Source organism: Acomys minous (genome assembly GCF_964271855.1).
Source record: "Acomys minous genome assembly, chromosome: 7".
NCBI classification, from domain to species: Eukaryota; Metazoa; Chordata; class Mammalia; order Rodentia; family Muridae; genus Acomys; species Acomys minous.
Genome location: NC_140488.1, coordinates 69888495 through 69906071, shown reverse-complemented (window position 1 = coordinate 69906071; position 17577 = coordinate 69888495). Strand labels below are relative to the sequence as shown.

General features: G+C 37.1%; 2 protein-coding genes across 3 annotated transcripts in view; one reads left to right on the top strand and one right to left on the bottom strand.

Annotated features, from left to right (window-relative positions):
- Positions 1 to 8605: 8605 nt before the first annotated feature.
- The window catches only part of CYSLTR1 (cysteinyl leukotriene receptor 1), a 28252-nt gene continuing 19280 nt past the window's right edge, over positions 8606 to 17577 (bottom strand). Inside the window, exons 2-3 of the mRNA XM_084790146.1 lie at positions 14816 to 14902; positions 8606 to 11563 (exon numbers count right to left, since the gene is read on the bottom strand). Coding sequence (XP_084646272.1) covers positions 10515 to 11537 — 1023 coding nt within the window. The 5' untranslated portion in view covers positions 11538 to 11563; positions 14816 to 14902 and the 3' untranslated portion in view covers positions 8606 to 10514. The remainder of the gene's footprint in view (positions 11564 to 14815; positions 14903 to 17577) is intronic.
- Positions 14928 to 17577, top strand: part of LOC311602278 (lysophosphatidic acid receptor 4-like) — a 118834-nt gene continuing 116184 nt past the window's right edge. For both annotated transcript variants that reach the window (XM_084790148.1, XM_084790147.1), the window contains exon 1: positions 14928 to 15914. The gene's annotated coding sequence lies outside the window, so the exon portion shown is untranslated. The remainder of the gene's footprint in view (positions 15915 to 17577) is intronic.

Genomic DNA, 17577 nt, shown 5'->3' with positions numbered 1-17577 from the left:
CAAAGAAGAAGAAACTTTAATCAAAGAGTTCATAGAAGAATTGTCCCCAAGCCTAGAGGACGATGCAAATGTCTAGGTACAGGAAGATGAAGGGCAACAGCCACAGTTAACCATGCAAAGATTTTTCAGGCAGCAAGAGGAAAGAAGTAATAACACAGCAGAACCTTAATTTACCCATCAGCAGATTTTTTCTGCAGAAATAACCAGGAAACAATATTATGAAATGTCCACAGTAACTGAAGGAGTAACAAAACCTCAACTGCCTTAGAACATCCCAAAAGAATAAAAGCTGAAAAACTATGTCTTCACTCTGTCTGTCTTAGAAGAAATATTAAAGGAACCTCTTTAAAATGAAAAAGAAACTTAAAAAAGCATAAAGGTAATTTCTATAAGCAACTATCTAGACAATTCCAGAATGCTTTAATTTTGTAAATATGGTATGCAAACCATTTATACGTTCAGTATGAAGATAAAACAAAGCAACTGGAGTGTAAAAAGCCACATCAGTGTGTAAAGAGAGGGGCAATAGATAAAGATGTAAAATGGGGTATCAAAAATTTTAATAATCTGCATGTGACAATGCATGCCTGTGATCCTATCAGTTGGAAAGTAAAAGCAAGGAGAAAGAAGCCATATGGACACATTGAGTTCTCAGCCAGGCTGGGCCACCTAGAAAGACCTTATCTCAAAAACAATGCAAACAAAACAAACCAAATGGCAGGGAAGAACAGAGTGCAAGGGTAAAATAAACTTATGACTATGTTTTCTATATTTCTTGCTCATTTTCTCTTTATTCTTTATATAAATTTTCTATCACTTCAGCATAGCTTATTATATTAAAAAGTTTTAAGTTGGACACAAGAAAGGGAACATGTTCTTATATTCTGGTGACTGGCTTACTAAACTGAATATCCTTAAGCACCAGCCATTTGATACAAACAACAGGATTTTCTTTGGAAAAAACACTATTCTTTTTAAAAAGTTAATTAAGTTTATTTTATTGTGTGATGAATGTGGAAATTAGAGAACAATTTGTAGAAGAAGATTCTATCCTTCTATCATACGTATCTTGTGGATTGAATTTAGGTCATCTACAACCCAAAGTTAGTACAATCCCTATCAAAATATCAATGACATTCTTCATAGAATTAAGGACAAATATCAAATGTGTATGAAATCACACACACACACACACACACACACACACACACACACACACACACACACACCTTAAATAACCAAAATTATCATAAGAAGAAAATGAATCAATCTTGAGGCTTTACATTATCTGATTTACTGTCCTGGTGTTGTTTATCCATCCCCACTGCCCCCCTCCCCACGCCATGGTCTCTTGAATGTATTTATCCTTCTCTCGAGTCTGAAGTACCAGTATCACTTGGAGAGCTCGATTGGTGAATATAAATTACTTTAGTTTCTCTTTGTTATGGAAAGCTTTATATAGTAGGTAGTTTTACTGGGTATAATATTGTGTTGGCAGTTGCGATTGTTCAGAACTTAGAAAACATCTTTCCAAGACCTTCTTGGATTTATACAATTTTATTGAACCATCAGTTATTATTATACTGATGGGTCTATCATTAATGTGATTTGGCCCTTATCTCTTGCAGCTTTCAATACTCTTTCTTTATTCTATAGTTTTAGACTTTTAACTATAATATATCATGGGGAGTTTATTTTCTGGTTTTGTCTATTTGGTGTTCTATAGGCTTCTTGTATCTGGATGAGTATTGATTTCATTAGGTTTGGAGAAGTTTCTTGTATGATTTATTGAAAATATTTCTATGCCTTTGATATGGTATTCTATTTATTTATTTATTTATTTATTTATTTATTTATTTATTTATTCATATTACTTCCCAGTTGTTACCCCTTCAATTGTATCTCCCCATTTCCACCTTCCTTCCCTCTTCTGCCCTATTCCTCTCCTCTAGACCTCTGATGGGGGTGGGGTCTCCTCCCCCACTGTCTAACCACAGACTATCAGGTCTCATCTGGATAGCCTGCTTCCCCTTCCTCTGTGTGCCCACAGGGCCTCCCCACCAAGGGGAAGTGTTCAAATCTTGGGCACCAGAGTTCATGTCAGAGGCAGTCCCTGCTACCTTCCCCCTCACCGTAGAACATGAGCTGTCCATTGGCTACATCTGAACAGGGGGACTAGATTTACTGCATGCATTGTCCTTGGTTGGTGCAACAGTTTGTGCAGCCACCACCTAGGTCCAGATCCACCGGCCTTGATGGTCTCCTTGTGGGGCTCCTGAATCCTCTGGGTCCTTCCACCCCACCCACTCTTCCATACAACTTTCAGCACTCCACCCAGAGATGCCCATAACTCATAAGTTTGGTCTTTTAATTGGTACCTCATAGCACCCCCATGTATATTTCATTTAAAAAAATCTATCATTGACTTTTACTAAATGATCAAATTCTTCTGCCTTGTGTTCCAGTCCTGGTACTTCATTTTTCATATGATCCATATGAAATCCAATAAGGCTTTCCATTTGGATTACTGAGATTTTAGTTTCAAAGATATTTTTAGTTTATGTTTTTAAGCAATTCTATTAGTCTTTCTCTTCCTTCCTTCCTTTTTTGAGTGTGTTTGCATGTACATGTGCACAAACATGTACCATGGCATGTGTATGGGTGTCAGTGGATGACTTGTGGGCTTTGGTTTTCTCTTTTCATCATTCAGGTCATAAGGACTAAAGTTAGAGTGTCAGTCTTGGCAACAAGTGCCTTCACTCACTGAAGCCATCTCACTGACCAGATTATCTTTATTGAATTCTGTTTTCGTATCTTGAGTTGATCTCCTATTTCATTTGGTTCTTTGTTTTTGTTCTGTTGGAGTGTGTTCATGTTTTCTTTGAGTGGTTTAACTCTGTTTAAAATCATTTTTCACTTCTTTGTTTGGAAGCTCCCTAGAGTCATTCTTATTGGGGGCATTACTATGGGCCTGGTAATCGTGGGGGATATGTTGCCTTGTTTTTGTGTGTGTGCTGTTTTTGTTTCCGTGCTGGAACTTGTACATCTGGGTAGGCTTTAGCCTCCTTCCTGCTTGAAGTTCTGTTGACTAGGAGGGTTTTATTTTTTTAATTAACTAATTAATTTATTTACTTTATATCTTGTTCATAGCTCCATCCCTCCTCATCTCCCAATCCCACACTCTATCCCTCTTCCCCTTCCCCCGTACTCCTCAGAGAAAAAGAGCCCCACTTCCTATCCACCCCCAGCTCATCAAGTTACATCAGGACTGAGCATGTCCTTTTCTCCTGTGGCCTGACAAGGGAGTCCCTCCAGGGGGAAGTGATCAAAAATCAGGCAACCAAGTCCATGTCGGAGACAGCCCCTGCTCCTCTTACTTACAGGACCTACATGAAGCCTGAGCTACCTACCCATCAGCTACATCTGTGTAGGGGGCCTAGGTCCAGTTTATTCATGATTCTTGATTGGTGCTTCAGTCTCTGCAAGCCCCTCTGGGCTCTGGTTAGTTTGGCTCTGTTGGTCTTCTTGTGGCATTTCTCTCTCTCCCCAGGACCTTTTATTCTTCCCCTCCACTTTCCCACAAGACTCCCTACATACCGCCCAATGTTTGACTGTGAGTCTCAGCATCTGTTTTGAGGTGCTGCTGGGTGGAGCTTCTCAGAGGATAATTCTGCTAGGCTCCTGTCTGCAAGCATAGTAGAGTACTGTTAATAGTGTCGTGGATTGACTCTCTCCCATGGGGTGGGTCTTGGGTTGGGCCAAGCATTGGTTCGACATTTCCTAGGAGAGTTTTCTTTCATGACTGGCTTTCAGAGATGGCCCATATATAGTGCTGTGGCTTTCTAATATGTATTGCATTTTAATATCATTTAGAACCATCTGAAACTGGACCTTAGTTTTCTCTTCCTCAGTCAAATTGAGGGAATTCCCCATGAAGAATATTGCAGTCTATACTTTTACAGGTATTGGCTTAGGGAGAAAATATAATGTATCCAGACTGGTAACAATAGACATTTGGCCTTCTTTCTCATACAACCTAGTTGGGTCTCAGAATCTAGCAAGTTTGATCATATATATATATATATATATATATATATATATATATATATATATGTATATATGTATATATGATCATATATATGTATGTTTATTTTTAATTTGATGGTGAAGTCTTATGCTGTAGATGTGTAATGATGTGACTTGATGGTCAGAGAATATTCAGTTCAGATTATATCCGTGGACTATGATGATGGTCTTGTAGCAAGTCCCAAACTAGTTCTTAAAAGGAGCCTAGTAATCTAAGAACATAGTAGGGCTTTCTCCAAAATTCTAAGTGTTAGAGTTGTGATGGGAGAGGACCCATTGCAAAGCCTTTTATTGTTGTAGGGTATGTAAGCAGTAGCTTTTACAGTCTTGTGGTAAATTGCCTGAAGCAGCACAACTGACAAAAAAAGGCTGCTTTCGTAATACAGAGATGCTTACTAAACATTCTTCCTCATTTGGTTATAGGACTGGACTTAGAAGGGGTAGTTGGGCAGACTCACATTGCTGGTTCTCCAAATTTTTTTTCCAACATGGAAGACTTCTAAATCTGGCTTGCATTTGCACCCAATTCTCTGACATTCAAAAACCTTGACAATATATTGACTGTAGTTATTACTTCTGTCTGAGTTTAATCAGCATAATATCACTAATGGAAAGGTCCAGTGTGATTTCTTTGGAAATGTGGAGGCAATTAATTGAGTGTTCTTCAGATTAAATTATGACAAAGGGACTGATAATTTATATATCACTGGGGAGGGGGTGGTAAGAGTATATTGCTAGGCTTGGCAGCTGTAAAATGAATTGCCTCATGGTCTTTTGAACAGATATGGAGATAAAAGACTTGGCATATAAATAGCTACAGACTGGATTCTAGGGGGTGAGTTAATTGGCTGAAGTAGCTAAACCAGCTAAAGCTGGTATAACAGCTGCAATGCAGTCATCACCAAGTTAGGCTTACAATATTGTACTCTTATTCTTTAAAGTATGACTGTTTTCTGCATGGGCAGACTGTGTGAATTTAGTGAGGCTGTGGTGGAAATCACTATCCTTGTATCTTTCATGCCCTTGATGGTGGCATTAATCTCCGAAATCTCTCTATAAATGCAGTATTGCTCTATACTCACATTTTTTTTGTAGAGGACGTTCTGGAGTCTACAAGTTGTTGGCTATGTTTATTTACACTATGCATTTCAGAATGTGAGAAATAGCCCAGCATATAGTCAAGAATCCACTAGATTCACTGATGGATGTACATTTAAACTCTATGAGCATTGTATCAGGGAAATTTCATTATACCTGAAATGACTGTCATTATAGAGCCACTGTCTAGTAATCTTTAAAAAGTATGTTTTTTTCCTTACTATAAAGTCACTTTATGACACAGTGTACCCAAGAGAAGGCAATGACACATTTCACTCTCTTGAACTGGAGAAAGAAAGATGTATATTATTTGCAAAATGCCCTGTTCAGTCTGGCAAATATTTGAGAGATAACTGAAATCAGATAGGGAAATATGACACAGCTCATATTTCAGTCCCAGGAAAAGACTTTGGATTAGCGATCACAGAAAGTAATACAAGAGAGTGTCTAAACTGTCTATAAGAATACAGAGTGATGCATTTTGGAAATTATGACATTTAAAAATCTGGATGTCTGTATGTAGAAGAATGAGAATAGATCCATATTTATCACCCTGCACAAAACTCAAGTCCAAGTGGATCAAAGACCTCAACATAAAACTGGGTACAGTAAATCTAATAGAAGATGAAGTGACGAACAGCCTTGAACATGAGAACCTCCTGAACAGAACAGCACCAGCTCAGGCACTAAGATCAACAATTAATAAATGAGACCTCCCCAGAAATAAGCTCACACACCTATGGACACTTGATTTTTGACAAAGGAGTCAAATCCATATAATGGAAAAGAGACAGCAACTTCAACAAATGGTGGTCTAACTGGATGTCTACATGTAGGAAAATGCAAGTAGACCCATATTTATCACCCTGTACAAAACTAAAGTACAAGTGGATTAAAGACATCAACATAAAACCTGAAACACTAAATGTTAGAAGAAAAAGTGGAGAAGAGCCTGGAATACATTGGTACAGGAGACAACTTCCTGAACAGAACAACAGCTCAGGCTCTAAGGTCTACAACTAATAAATGGGACCTCATGAGACAGAAGCTTCTGTAAGGCAGGAGACACTGTCAACAGAAGACTGGGAGAAGATCTTCACCAAGCCTACATCTGACAAAGGACTAATATCCAAAACGCATAAAGAATTCAAGAAATTGAACACTACCAAACCAAATAACCCAATTAAGAAATGGAGTTTAGAGCTAACCAGAGAATTCTCAACAGAGGACTATCAAATGACTGAGAAACACTTAAAGAAATACTCTGACTAAATAGATGTTTAGACAATCATAGATATCAATGAGTCAGGGTGGCAAGTAAGTATACCCAGGTATGATGTGTGTCTGCATTCTGTCACTGACCAGCCAATCAAAAATTTTTTGATTGAAAGAATGAGAAAATATTAAGTTAAACGCTGACATTAAGCTCATTATATAGTGGCATTCCACATGTTATCTGCTATTACAAATGCTAATGCTTTCTCCCTCTTCCTGCATCCTCTTCCTACATTTTGTGTATTTGGGAGAATATGCAGTTTATATTATTAAAACATAATTTACTCAATGTTTCCTTTTTCTTGGACCAAAGTGAAGAAAGATGTAACTTTGTTAAAAATTTGGCTTATCTATATAAATACATGTCTTTGTGATATAATTTGTAGGAACATCTATATTTGCTTAAAATATGCCGAGAAAATTTAATGAAGAAGAAACATTTCTTAAAGTTGCTTACTCTTTAGTTATGTAAGAAAATAAATGTTAAAAATGCATACTACAAAAAAGAAATGCTCAATATCACTAGTCATCAGGGAAATGCAAATCAAAATGACTATAAGATTCCATCTTACACCCACCAGAATGACTAAGATCAAAAACTCAAGCAATACCACATGCTGGCGAGGATGTGGAGAGAGAGGAACACTCCTTCATTGCTGGTGGGAATGCAAACTAGTCCAGGCACTTTGGAAATCTATCTGGTGCTATCTCAGAAAAATGGGAATAGGGCTTCCTCAAGACCCAGCTATACCACTCCTGGGCATATACCTGAAAGATGCTCCACCATACATCAAGCATGTTCATAGCAGCCTGATTCATAATAGCCAGAATCTGGAAACAACCTAGATGTCCCTCAATGGAAGAATGGATAAAGAAACTGTGGTACATTTACATAATAGAATACTACTCAGCTATTAAAAAGAAGAAAAATTTGAAATTTGCAGGCAAATGGGTGGAACTAGAAATGATTATCCTGAGTGAGGTAACCCAGACCCAGAAAGACACACATGGCATATTCTCACTCATAAGTGGATATTAATCTTATAGTACAGGATAACCATACAACAATACAAAGACTTAAATAAGTTCAGTACAAGGAGGGCCCAAGTGAGGATGCTTAATTCTCACTCAGAAAAGGCAATAAAATAGACTTTGGAAGTGGATTAAGAGAGGGGACAGGGTAGGAAAAGGAGTTGAGAGGGAAATGAGAATGGGGATTAGATGTGGGGAGATTGGGAGCAGGAGACCAGAGGGCTTGGAGAGAGAAGAGAAACTGAAGATAAGGACATCCCTGAGACAACCTGGAGACTTATAACAGAGTAGATTCCTGGGAGGATATGGGGGTGACTCTAGCTAAGACTCTTAGTAGCAGGAGCCATGGAGACTGAAGAGACCACTTTCTAGCCAGTGAAGACTGCTAAAGGAGAGAGGGGAACACCAACCCACCCACAGACAAATGGACCCATAATTTACCCTGCCTACAAGATGTGCAGGGATAAGGATAGAGCAGAGACTGAGCAAATGTCCAACCAATGCCTGGCCCAACCTGAGACCCAGCCCACGGGAGAGAGCCAACACCTGACACTACTAAAAATACTCTACTATGTTTGCAGACTAGAGGCTAGCATAGATGTCTTCTGAGTGGCTCCTCCCAGCAGTGGATTGAAAGAGATGCTGAGACTCAGGGATCCTTGTGAAAGAGGAGGATGGGGAGGATAGAAGGATCCAGAGGTGACAAGAATTCCACAAAAGACCACCAGAGTCAAATAACCTGGGCCCAGGGGGAGGTTAGAGAAGACTGAATCACCAACCAAGGACCAGGCATGGACTGGACCTAGGTCCCCTACACATATGTAGCCAACAGGCAGCTTAGTCTTCATGTGGGTTCCCTAGCAAGGGGAGCAAGAGCTGTCTCTGAATGGACTCTGTTGCCTGCTTTCCAATTACAACCCCCTAACAAGCATGGATACTTCCATGTAGAGATGTAATTTGTAACCTCAAGGAATTGATAATGCTACATGGTGCACTTCCCTTTGACAGAAAACACTAACATACATGGAGAAACTGGGAAAAGTGGTAAGAAGTAAGTTGTATGGCTATGAAGACATAATTCATAATAGAATACATTTATTGTAATCTTGCCGATGGCTGAAGGGTTTGTGGCACATCTCTATGATATGCATGGGCCCATATGTGAGTGGAAATGCAAACACAGAGAAAAGCTAGACATAACGATAAATGAACAACATGATTATTTATATGCAATAGAATTAATTATGTAAATATTTTGCTCTAATTTGTTCAAATTGAGAATTGATTCAATCAATATCAATCAGCATATTTAGGAAGCCCCTGTAAATACTTTAAAATGACATCTTACTGTATATTTCTAGGGTAAAATTCTAGCATATCTAACCACATTAGAATCCTGCAAATGCCCACAAGAAAGCAAAACAAGTACCATTCTCATCTTATGTTTACAGGTTTCACTTAAAGTTACATAACTATTAATAGAGACTAGATTAGCATGCAGGTGTTGTGGCTTCTGGTGTTGAGCCATTTTACCATACTATGATGATTGCCCCAAAACAAAATGTAGAAAATGAGACCTGATGTCTTATGACAAATATATTTGATATTTGTTTCAAGCAAGAGGAAGCAGTATAGAATAAGAGTATAGGTACTGCCGATTTTCAGGCATGTTCAACAAAAATCAATGAGTTCCAGTTATTTTTGATCCTTGGAGGCCTCTCTTCATGATGTTGAAAAAAATTTCCCATGGGGTGCAGCAGTAAAAAATGAAATAGAAATGGTTTACATGTGGAAGATGCAGACAGAACTCCATTCACGGTTTTCCTTTTTTCCATCTCTATTATCATTTATTTCTTCTAAGGTAATGTGACTTTTTTTTTTTAACTCAGAGTTAAGAACAGAGTGACCATCAACAAAACTTTGCCAATGAATATCATTTTTTTCCGTCACAATCAAGCTGTTTCAAATGGTTTAAGAACAAAGCTTCTGCTATAATATAAAAATCATTGCAAACTAATGATATTACTTTCAACATGCTAACAAAATGGAAGAAATATAAGACAACAATAAATCTCATAATTAACTAACCATAAATGCATATCATAGAACAAGATAGATTACATATATCTATATACATATACATAAATGCATGCACTTATGAAAAGAATTAATGAATTTTCAAATTTTTCTTCTGGTATCTTTAAGTAAATTTTGATTCCAATAAAACTCATGTAGCATGAGTTTTTTTTCCTTTTTTTTCTTTTTTCTTTTTACATGAACTTTGATTGCTTCTATTCATATATGGGAATACCAGTTGCCTTACTCATTAAGGAAGAATTAAATGTTGAGTCGGGTTTGTATTCCTAATAGGAACCTTGGTGAGGAAGAAAACCACCATTCTTTTGGGGCAACTTGAGTTCAGGGCAGAAGAGAAGTGGATACAAGCTGGCATTTGAACAGGTTTCTCTTCCTTACTTTCCAGGTTGTAAATTGCATTGCTGAACTAGCACTTGAACATTGCCTTCTGAAAGATAGAGCCCTACTCTGCTTAGCAAGTCAGTACTACAAAGGAAAAGGCTGACCATACATTTCTGTAGGTCCTGCATCATCTCTAGGTCTCAACTGATGACATGCATGCAAAGAGACATCTTAGGGTGACTGATGACTATTTGCTAATGTTAAAGTTATATTTAGAAGCTGGACTCAAAAGTCTGGTTTATAGCCTTTGCAATCCTTTTTATTTGAGGGGGAAAAAATCTTGATTCCATACTTAGTTTTATAGTTCAGAACCACAAATATTCTCTACTTTTTGGTAAGCAGTAAAAAAAAAAAACCCTGTGGATTATTTCCCATTATAAACTAAAATTTGAACATGTAAAAATTGAATAATAGGATTTATAAATGAGAAAGATATAATTATTTGTAAGTTATTAGTCGGAAACTTTATTTTTTAAAATTGTGATTTTGGAAAACACTAGTTAGGGAAATTCTTTCCATTGTCCTGCACTGGAGATAGGTTTGAATTACTCTCTACATACTTCATCTTCTTTTTCTGGCAGGGAAGCTTTCTTCTTGGGTATGTAAGTCATACTGGATAAAGAATGCTTTCTAAACGTAGACAACCTTCTCCTAAAGTTTCCACCTGAGAAGAAATATAGCAGAGGGTCAAAGCAACAATTTGATGCAGCTAGAGATAAAGTTATGACCACTGACTTCTGCATCCTAAGGACAGAATCACAGGGTCTAGTTTCACTGTGTAAAAAGTGAAGGTGGATAGTTCGTTGAATATGATATGGCATGAAGCTGATTAAAAAGGCAGCTGTCACAACTATGATCATTCCTATAGCCTTTCTACGACTTGGCAGGTTTTTCTTCATTGAATTTTTTAGTAAGGTCAGAATGATCATTGTGTAACAGACAGTTATGATGACAAAAGGGATGGCAAAACCAAAGAACAGTGACACATAATGCAAGACCAAAACATATTTTTTAGTTTGATTGTCCTGCGGAGGTTCAAAGCATTTAGTATTGTTTTTCTCATCCTGATAAGATTTGTACATTAAAAATGGAGAACTAGTTAAAATCACAAAAATCCAAATTCCAATGCACACGAACCTGGCTTTTTTCTGTGTAACCAAATTAATGTTCTGGACTGGAAAAACAATCGCAACACACCGGAAAAAGCTCATGGCTGTCATAAAGAAGATGCTACAATAGAGGTTAACATACAAGGCATAGGTGGTGAGGCGGCACAAAAAGTCACCAAAGAGCCACTTGCCTTTGTGAACATAATAGACCACACGGAGAGGCAGTGTGCATACACAGAGTAAATCTGCTATGGCTAGATTAATCATGTATACTTGGAAGGCTGATTTCTCATGATATGTTTTTATGAGGACATAGAGGACAAAGGCATTGCCAAAGAAACCCACAACAGAGATCATAGAGTACATAGTGGAGTACACTTGATTGCGGAACTCATCAATCGTGTTATGGCATGTGTTATTTCTGACAGAAGATACTGTCAGATTTTCGGCTCCATCCATCTTCTCCAGGAATGTCTGCTTTGTGCCTACAACATATGAAAAAGTTCCTGTCAATTAAAGTAGATCTTTAAATTATAGCGCATGTTCATGTTTTGTTTCACTATACTTTTCTGTGCAATTAAAAAATTGATAGATTTTTAATTATGTTTTGAACATCTTATACACTGTGTGTTTTGATCATGCCCAGCTTCACCCTCCAAGCCCCTCCCAACACATCTCTCTCCCAGCTTCTTGTCCTCTCTTCTTTTAAAAAATAATCCACTGAGTCCAGTTAGTGCTGCTCCCAAGCACATGCACCACAGCTGGAAGCAATTGTCAGGTTCTGAGGAAAGAGCCAGTTGAACTTTGCCCCCAGGAGGAAGGTTTGGGTCCTCCAGACATGCAGAAAACTTTTTTCCCCCTTTTCGTCTAAGCTTGCCTGATAGACTTCTTTTCTGATACACCTTTTCTTAACCCGCAAACCTAGGTAAAATATCTCCCTCATATTGGAGATTGTGCTGTTCTAAAATTTTCCTTCAGATGAGTTTATCATTTTTCACTTTCAGAAAAACTTTAAATATGCCAGTTTTACATATTATGAGTAAGTATGTATGTATGTATGTATGTATGTATGTATGTATGTATGTGTTATCATCTATCAATGTATTGCTTACAAGAGCTTTAGGTTCAATTCGAGACTAAAATTGGCACAAAAACACTTGTTTTCCCCTAAAAAAGAACTTCTAAGTAACATTTGGATGCAGGTCATACCTAGGGAAAATGATCTAATGCATGTTGGTGAAATTCATTCCTGTGGGAGAGATTCATATATGATTGAACTCTGTTTAGAACCATAGAATTGTGCAGCAGGAGAAACCTAGTGGCTACATAGTTATAATAATAATGAGAGAAGATGTTCCAGAGAGGAGAAATTTACAGTTGAAGAACTCTATCATAATTTAAGGTTCCGAGGAATGATGTGGTATAGTTAGTTGGAATATACTTGTTATGTGAGGAAATTGCCGTAGTTGTTCATTTCTGTTCTTTTTTCAGACTTGAACTCAAAGCTTTGAGTTTAACCACCCACAGTTAGTTCTCTCATAGCAAAAGACTGTTACTTGGTCTATCCAAGTTCATGCAGGCAGTTAACCACCTCTGAGGTAGCATAGATATAGTACGTTCTATTCTTTTATTTCCTTTTCAAAGAGGAAACAATTCAATACTTAGTCTCATGTTGATTTGTTGACTTTTATACAGCTCTTGCTTTTTGATAAACAAGATACCTGGAAGAATGCTCAAGTATTCAAGAGCTACTAGTGTGGGGTAGGATGGATCTTGTCCACAGAGGGGATATGGACACAGACAGCTCTGGTAGCTGTTGCAGGTGGGATAGAATGTGCCAGGTTTCCCACCAAGAACAGTTTCATCGGCAGTTCACAATGTGATATCCATTATCTTGCCATTCCAGCTAGTTATAATTTCTTGCATTTAAAATGCTATTTCCCCCAAGAACTAATAATAATATGTTTTTCAATGATGAGGGATATTTCCAAGGCTAAAGAGAACAACCAATCTATCATTCCTAATGTCTGCGTTAGTTTTCAATTTGTGTCCTCTTTTTTTTTTTTTTTACTATTGTTTCTCTGAATCCAAGTAAAAGAAGGACAACTTCCCTAAATTAATCCACTCTTTTTTTCTTGATACTGTTTATGATATTTTCTTCAATCTGAGACATTTTATGCTATGAAGCACTAGATGGTGCTATTGAGATTTTTGATATAGTTTTCACTTTTTACTTTTAGTCACATTATTTGAGAAATAAATGTAGTATGTTCTAAATCTGTGCCTGTAACATGACATACAATATGATCTTACATGACCACTATAAAATGATTACTAGTCACGTCCTAAAATGATGATTTGTTATATGCATATATTGTGGAGTACCTGCTACTATAAATTTAGTTAGCAAGTTAGCAGTTCTATCACACGCCCCTCTTGGAGATACATTTCTGTAATCGCAGCCCTTGGGAAGCCAAGGCAGGAAGATGGTGAATTTGAGATCAGCTTGGGCTATACAGGGAGACTTTGGCTCAAAAGCAATACACAGACCAAACCAAAACCACACCCATCACCACACATTCTTCCTATTTTATTGTTCAGACTAAATTGCGCCTTCTTGACTATGCTTTCTTCTCATTCTCCATCCACAGAAATTTTTATCCTTGTAGAACTCCTAGAGAATTTTCAGTCTGTCTTGCACACCACGATATGCTATCTGTTCTTCCAGACTCTCTGGTTGAGAGTTTTGTACAGGACCAGTCACTCATCTTCTTTGCCCATCAATGCTCAGTGTTAATTGGAATGATAGAAACCATTTATCATTTGAAATCATAATTGTCTATTGGAGCTCACTTAGAGTAACCATCTTATTGCACCATAATTTAAAGTCTTTTCAACCTTAGAGACTAAACATGTTGATATAGACAAAATTGCTTCTTAAAGTACTAAGGTACTAAATTATAAAGCTTAACTGCAGGGGTTAAAATATACATATCATTGATATGCAAATTATTTGTTTGTCCATTATATGTTACAAATAAATTTGAAATTCTCAGCTGCTTGAACAAAAGATGTCAAATAGAGCTGATAAATAGCAATGAAAAGTACAAAAAGAAGTGAAAGCCGTCTAATTCTATTAAAAATCAGCTTATTCTTTGAAAATAATTAGTTTATGCTTTGAAATGGAATAAACTTCCTTACAAACTTCAGCACTCAGGTTTGATTCTTTACTTACACACAAATCAAAGCAATTATTTAAATAAGCTGTAAAAAAGAAGATTGTAAAAATGTCAAACAAGGACTAGATTTTAAAGCGGTTCATTTAGTATAAAGTAGCCATTTCACATATAATGATATAAAATGTCTGAGCAGCGTTTAATTCAATTTTGCATAATTTGCTATGATTTTCCTAATGATGTGACTCCTAGGAGATGGATACAGAGAGTTCCTTTGGAAGCCCATGATTTCTTAAGAACCCAGTCTTGCCTTCACACAGCTCACAGTTGGGGAAGGAAGTGGCCGCTGAGGAGTATTAACTCAGCTGTTTGGAGTGGTTGTGCTAAGTCTAGTAAAAGCCACCTTAGCACAAAGAGAATGAATCATGACTTGATTAATGAAAGGAAACAGTAAACACAAATGGTGTCGACTTTATTTTAGTACAGATGATGAGAAACATTACTTCATTAAGAAAATTACAAATTGAACAAACCAGATTCATTTTGAAACTGAAGTCATACCTCTTTCTGGCACCGCAGTCCCCTTCACAATGTTTCCTTCTTATTGTGGCCACGGTTCTTATGTTGTAACGTCAGAGTATGCTTCAGCTGAAATCATAAGATTAAAAAGAGGAGTTAATGACCTCAGAAGCAGTCTGGAAGGGTCATGGGAAATTAGCAGTCTTAGGTATAGATCCAGAGTGTGATGGGACATCAAAGCTATACTGATAGATTTAGGACTCGCCATTGGCTTCCATGGCTCCTTGTTTCCCCTTCATCCTTTTTTTACATTCCCAAGGGGAGGGAGACTTGGAATACGGACTATGAAGGGTCACAGATGTTTCTGATGTGTGCATTCAGCTTTTGTACCTAAAGATAAATATAAGGTTATGAAATGTTTCTCTATATGAAATCATATTTTCTCTCATAAAGATTTTATAAAGTTCAAAGAATGAATTATTTGGAAATTCTCATCCAAGGTCTTAGTTTGCTATGAATAGGAGTTAGAATATTAAACAAAACTTTCTTAAATGGCTTGGGACACAGTGTTCTTCGAGAGAAGAATGGCTTAAAACAGCTTGAATTAGATCCCCAGACTCGTAATAATACTTGTCAGTTTTGGTCACTAGTGTCACACAGATACTTCTGGAGAGCAATAGTTTTAGAGTCTTGAACTGTAAGGGGTATGTATCCTTTCAACAAAATTACTGTTGAGAACCAAACAGATGCAACAAAAGTGTCAGAAATGAATAAAGAAAGGCTTTCCCGAGGCAGTAGCAACCTGACACTTCTCAATTTTTGTTGTGTTATAGCGACCCTCATTCTTGTCTGCCAGCAAGATTCCCTAGAGGCTGGCCACTTTTTCTTTCTGTGTGGTCCTAGTGCTAATAAAATAAACACCTTCTTCCAGTTTATTTTTATAAAGTAGAAACAGGCTGGAACTTTCCAAAGGAAATCTACTAACAAACAATGGAAATAAAAAATAAGGGTAATTCAAAGACATAAAATGTGTCCATCCTGTACTTAGATGACCATTTTCAGAGGCCATCCTGTATTTAGATGACCGTTTTCAGAGCCTCTCCGGGTCCTTCTCCCTCTTCCGTTGTCCTCCTTTCTCCAGGTAAGGAGTTGACCCTTGGAACCTGCTATAGTCTGTGTCAAATGTTGGTTGCTGGTCGAGAATTACTCAGAGTTGGCTCTTAAATTTTGTTAATCAAGAAGTAACTTTTTTATTATTTGTTTTTCCCATATCTTAACATAGTGATAAAGATATACTAAATGAATGTTAAATATATAAAATAGTTCTGATCATAACATTATGTGAATCCACTCATCTAATCTAGAAGGAAAATTAACTTCAGTACTGTCATAGATTTTTGTTTAAACAAAGCTGGAATTTCTCCCTAGACTGCTTCAAGAAAGGAAGCTTATGGATTTTTAAAATGCATATATGAGAAGTGTAATCTTACAAATTTAGCATACTAAGGAATTATTCATTTCCATGGTGATTGTGCAAATATAAGCCAGCCTAACATTTATATGCTCAAGTGAGTAAATGTCACATTGTCTGGGAAAAAGTGTAGTTTTATTTTTTCTTCAAGTTAGAATGGTAAGGAGCCCCAGTTCATTTTGAACTCTTTGTTTACACATAGCAGGCATTTGGTACTCTGTGGCCCCGTATATTGCCCCTCTTTCTCTTTTGGTTTACTTGCAGACTCTTGTTTCTGCTAGCGGCTTCTTTCTGCCATATTAGATGTTACCATTTTTAATGGTGTGCAGGAGAGGTGATGAAGTAAAAGGAAAATTATGTGAGTTTTGTGTGTACGTGTGTGTGCTGGGTATGGAACATAGGCCCCTACCAATGCCAGCAACCTCCTCAACAACCTGGATGTGTGTGTACATGCTTGCATGAGTGTCTCTGTGCATGCGTACATGGATGTGTGTGTTGAGGATACATATGCTATGTGTGGTGTATGTACGGGGGTCAGAGGAGGATACCAGGTGTCTTTTTCTATCACAGTCTTCTTTATCTCCTCAGGACAGAATCTCTCACTAAACTTGGAGATGTCCTTTTTCAACTGAGCTGGCTGGTTAGCAAGCTCAGGCACTTCTCCTATCCTTATCCCTATACCCTCAGTGATAGGGTTATTGGTGTGTGTGGCTATGCCTGGGTTTTTACATGGATGCAGGGGATTTGCACAAGGGTTCCAATGCTTGTATAGTAAGTGTTCTTACCCCCTGAACCATAATTCCTAGTCCTGGATATATAATTCTGATTCAAATAATTTAATTATTTTACTTGGCTCATGTTTGGTTAATAAAATTTATATAGCCCTTATTCTTAGAAAGAATATTTCTTATAAGGGAAAGGGTATTTGCTTGCTAGACTTTTAATACACTAAAAGCAAATAAGAGAATTAATTAACAAAGTAAATAAGGGAGCTCAGAAATATTATAACGTCCATCTTATGTGCCTACAATTTTGTAGAGGAGACATATGTATGTATGTATGTATGTACATATGTATGTATATATGAATCAATTATGTATTGTTTTGACTCAAGGCTCGTATCTTTTACTAAATGAAAAGGTACTGGTGCCATTTTTGTTTTTAGTAAAACAAAAAGCCATTATTGACCATCTTAACCCAATTTAATATATCTTTCCTTTGGTGTGGGTGTGATGGGATGTGTTGTTTGTACCTTTCTTGATGATTTTTATATCTTTCTTTATCATAGCCATCTGTGATCACTCAATATAATGCTCCTTATTATTCTTGCTTG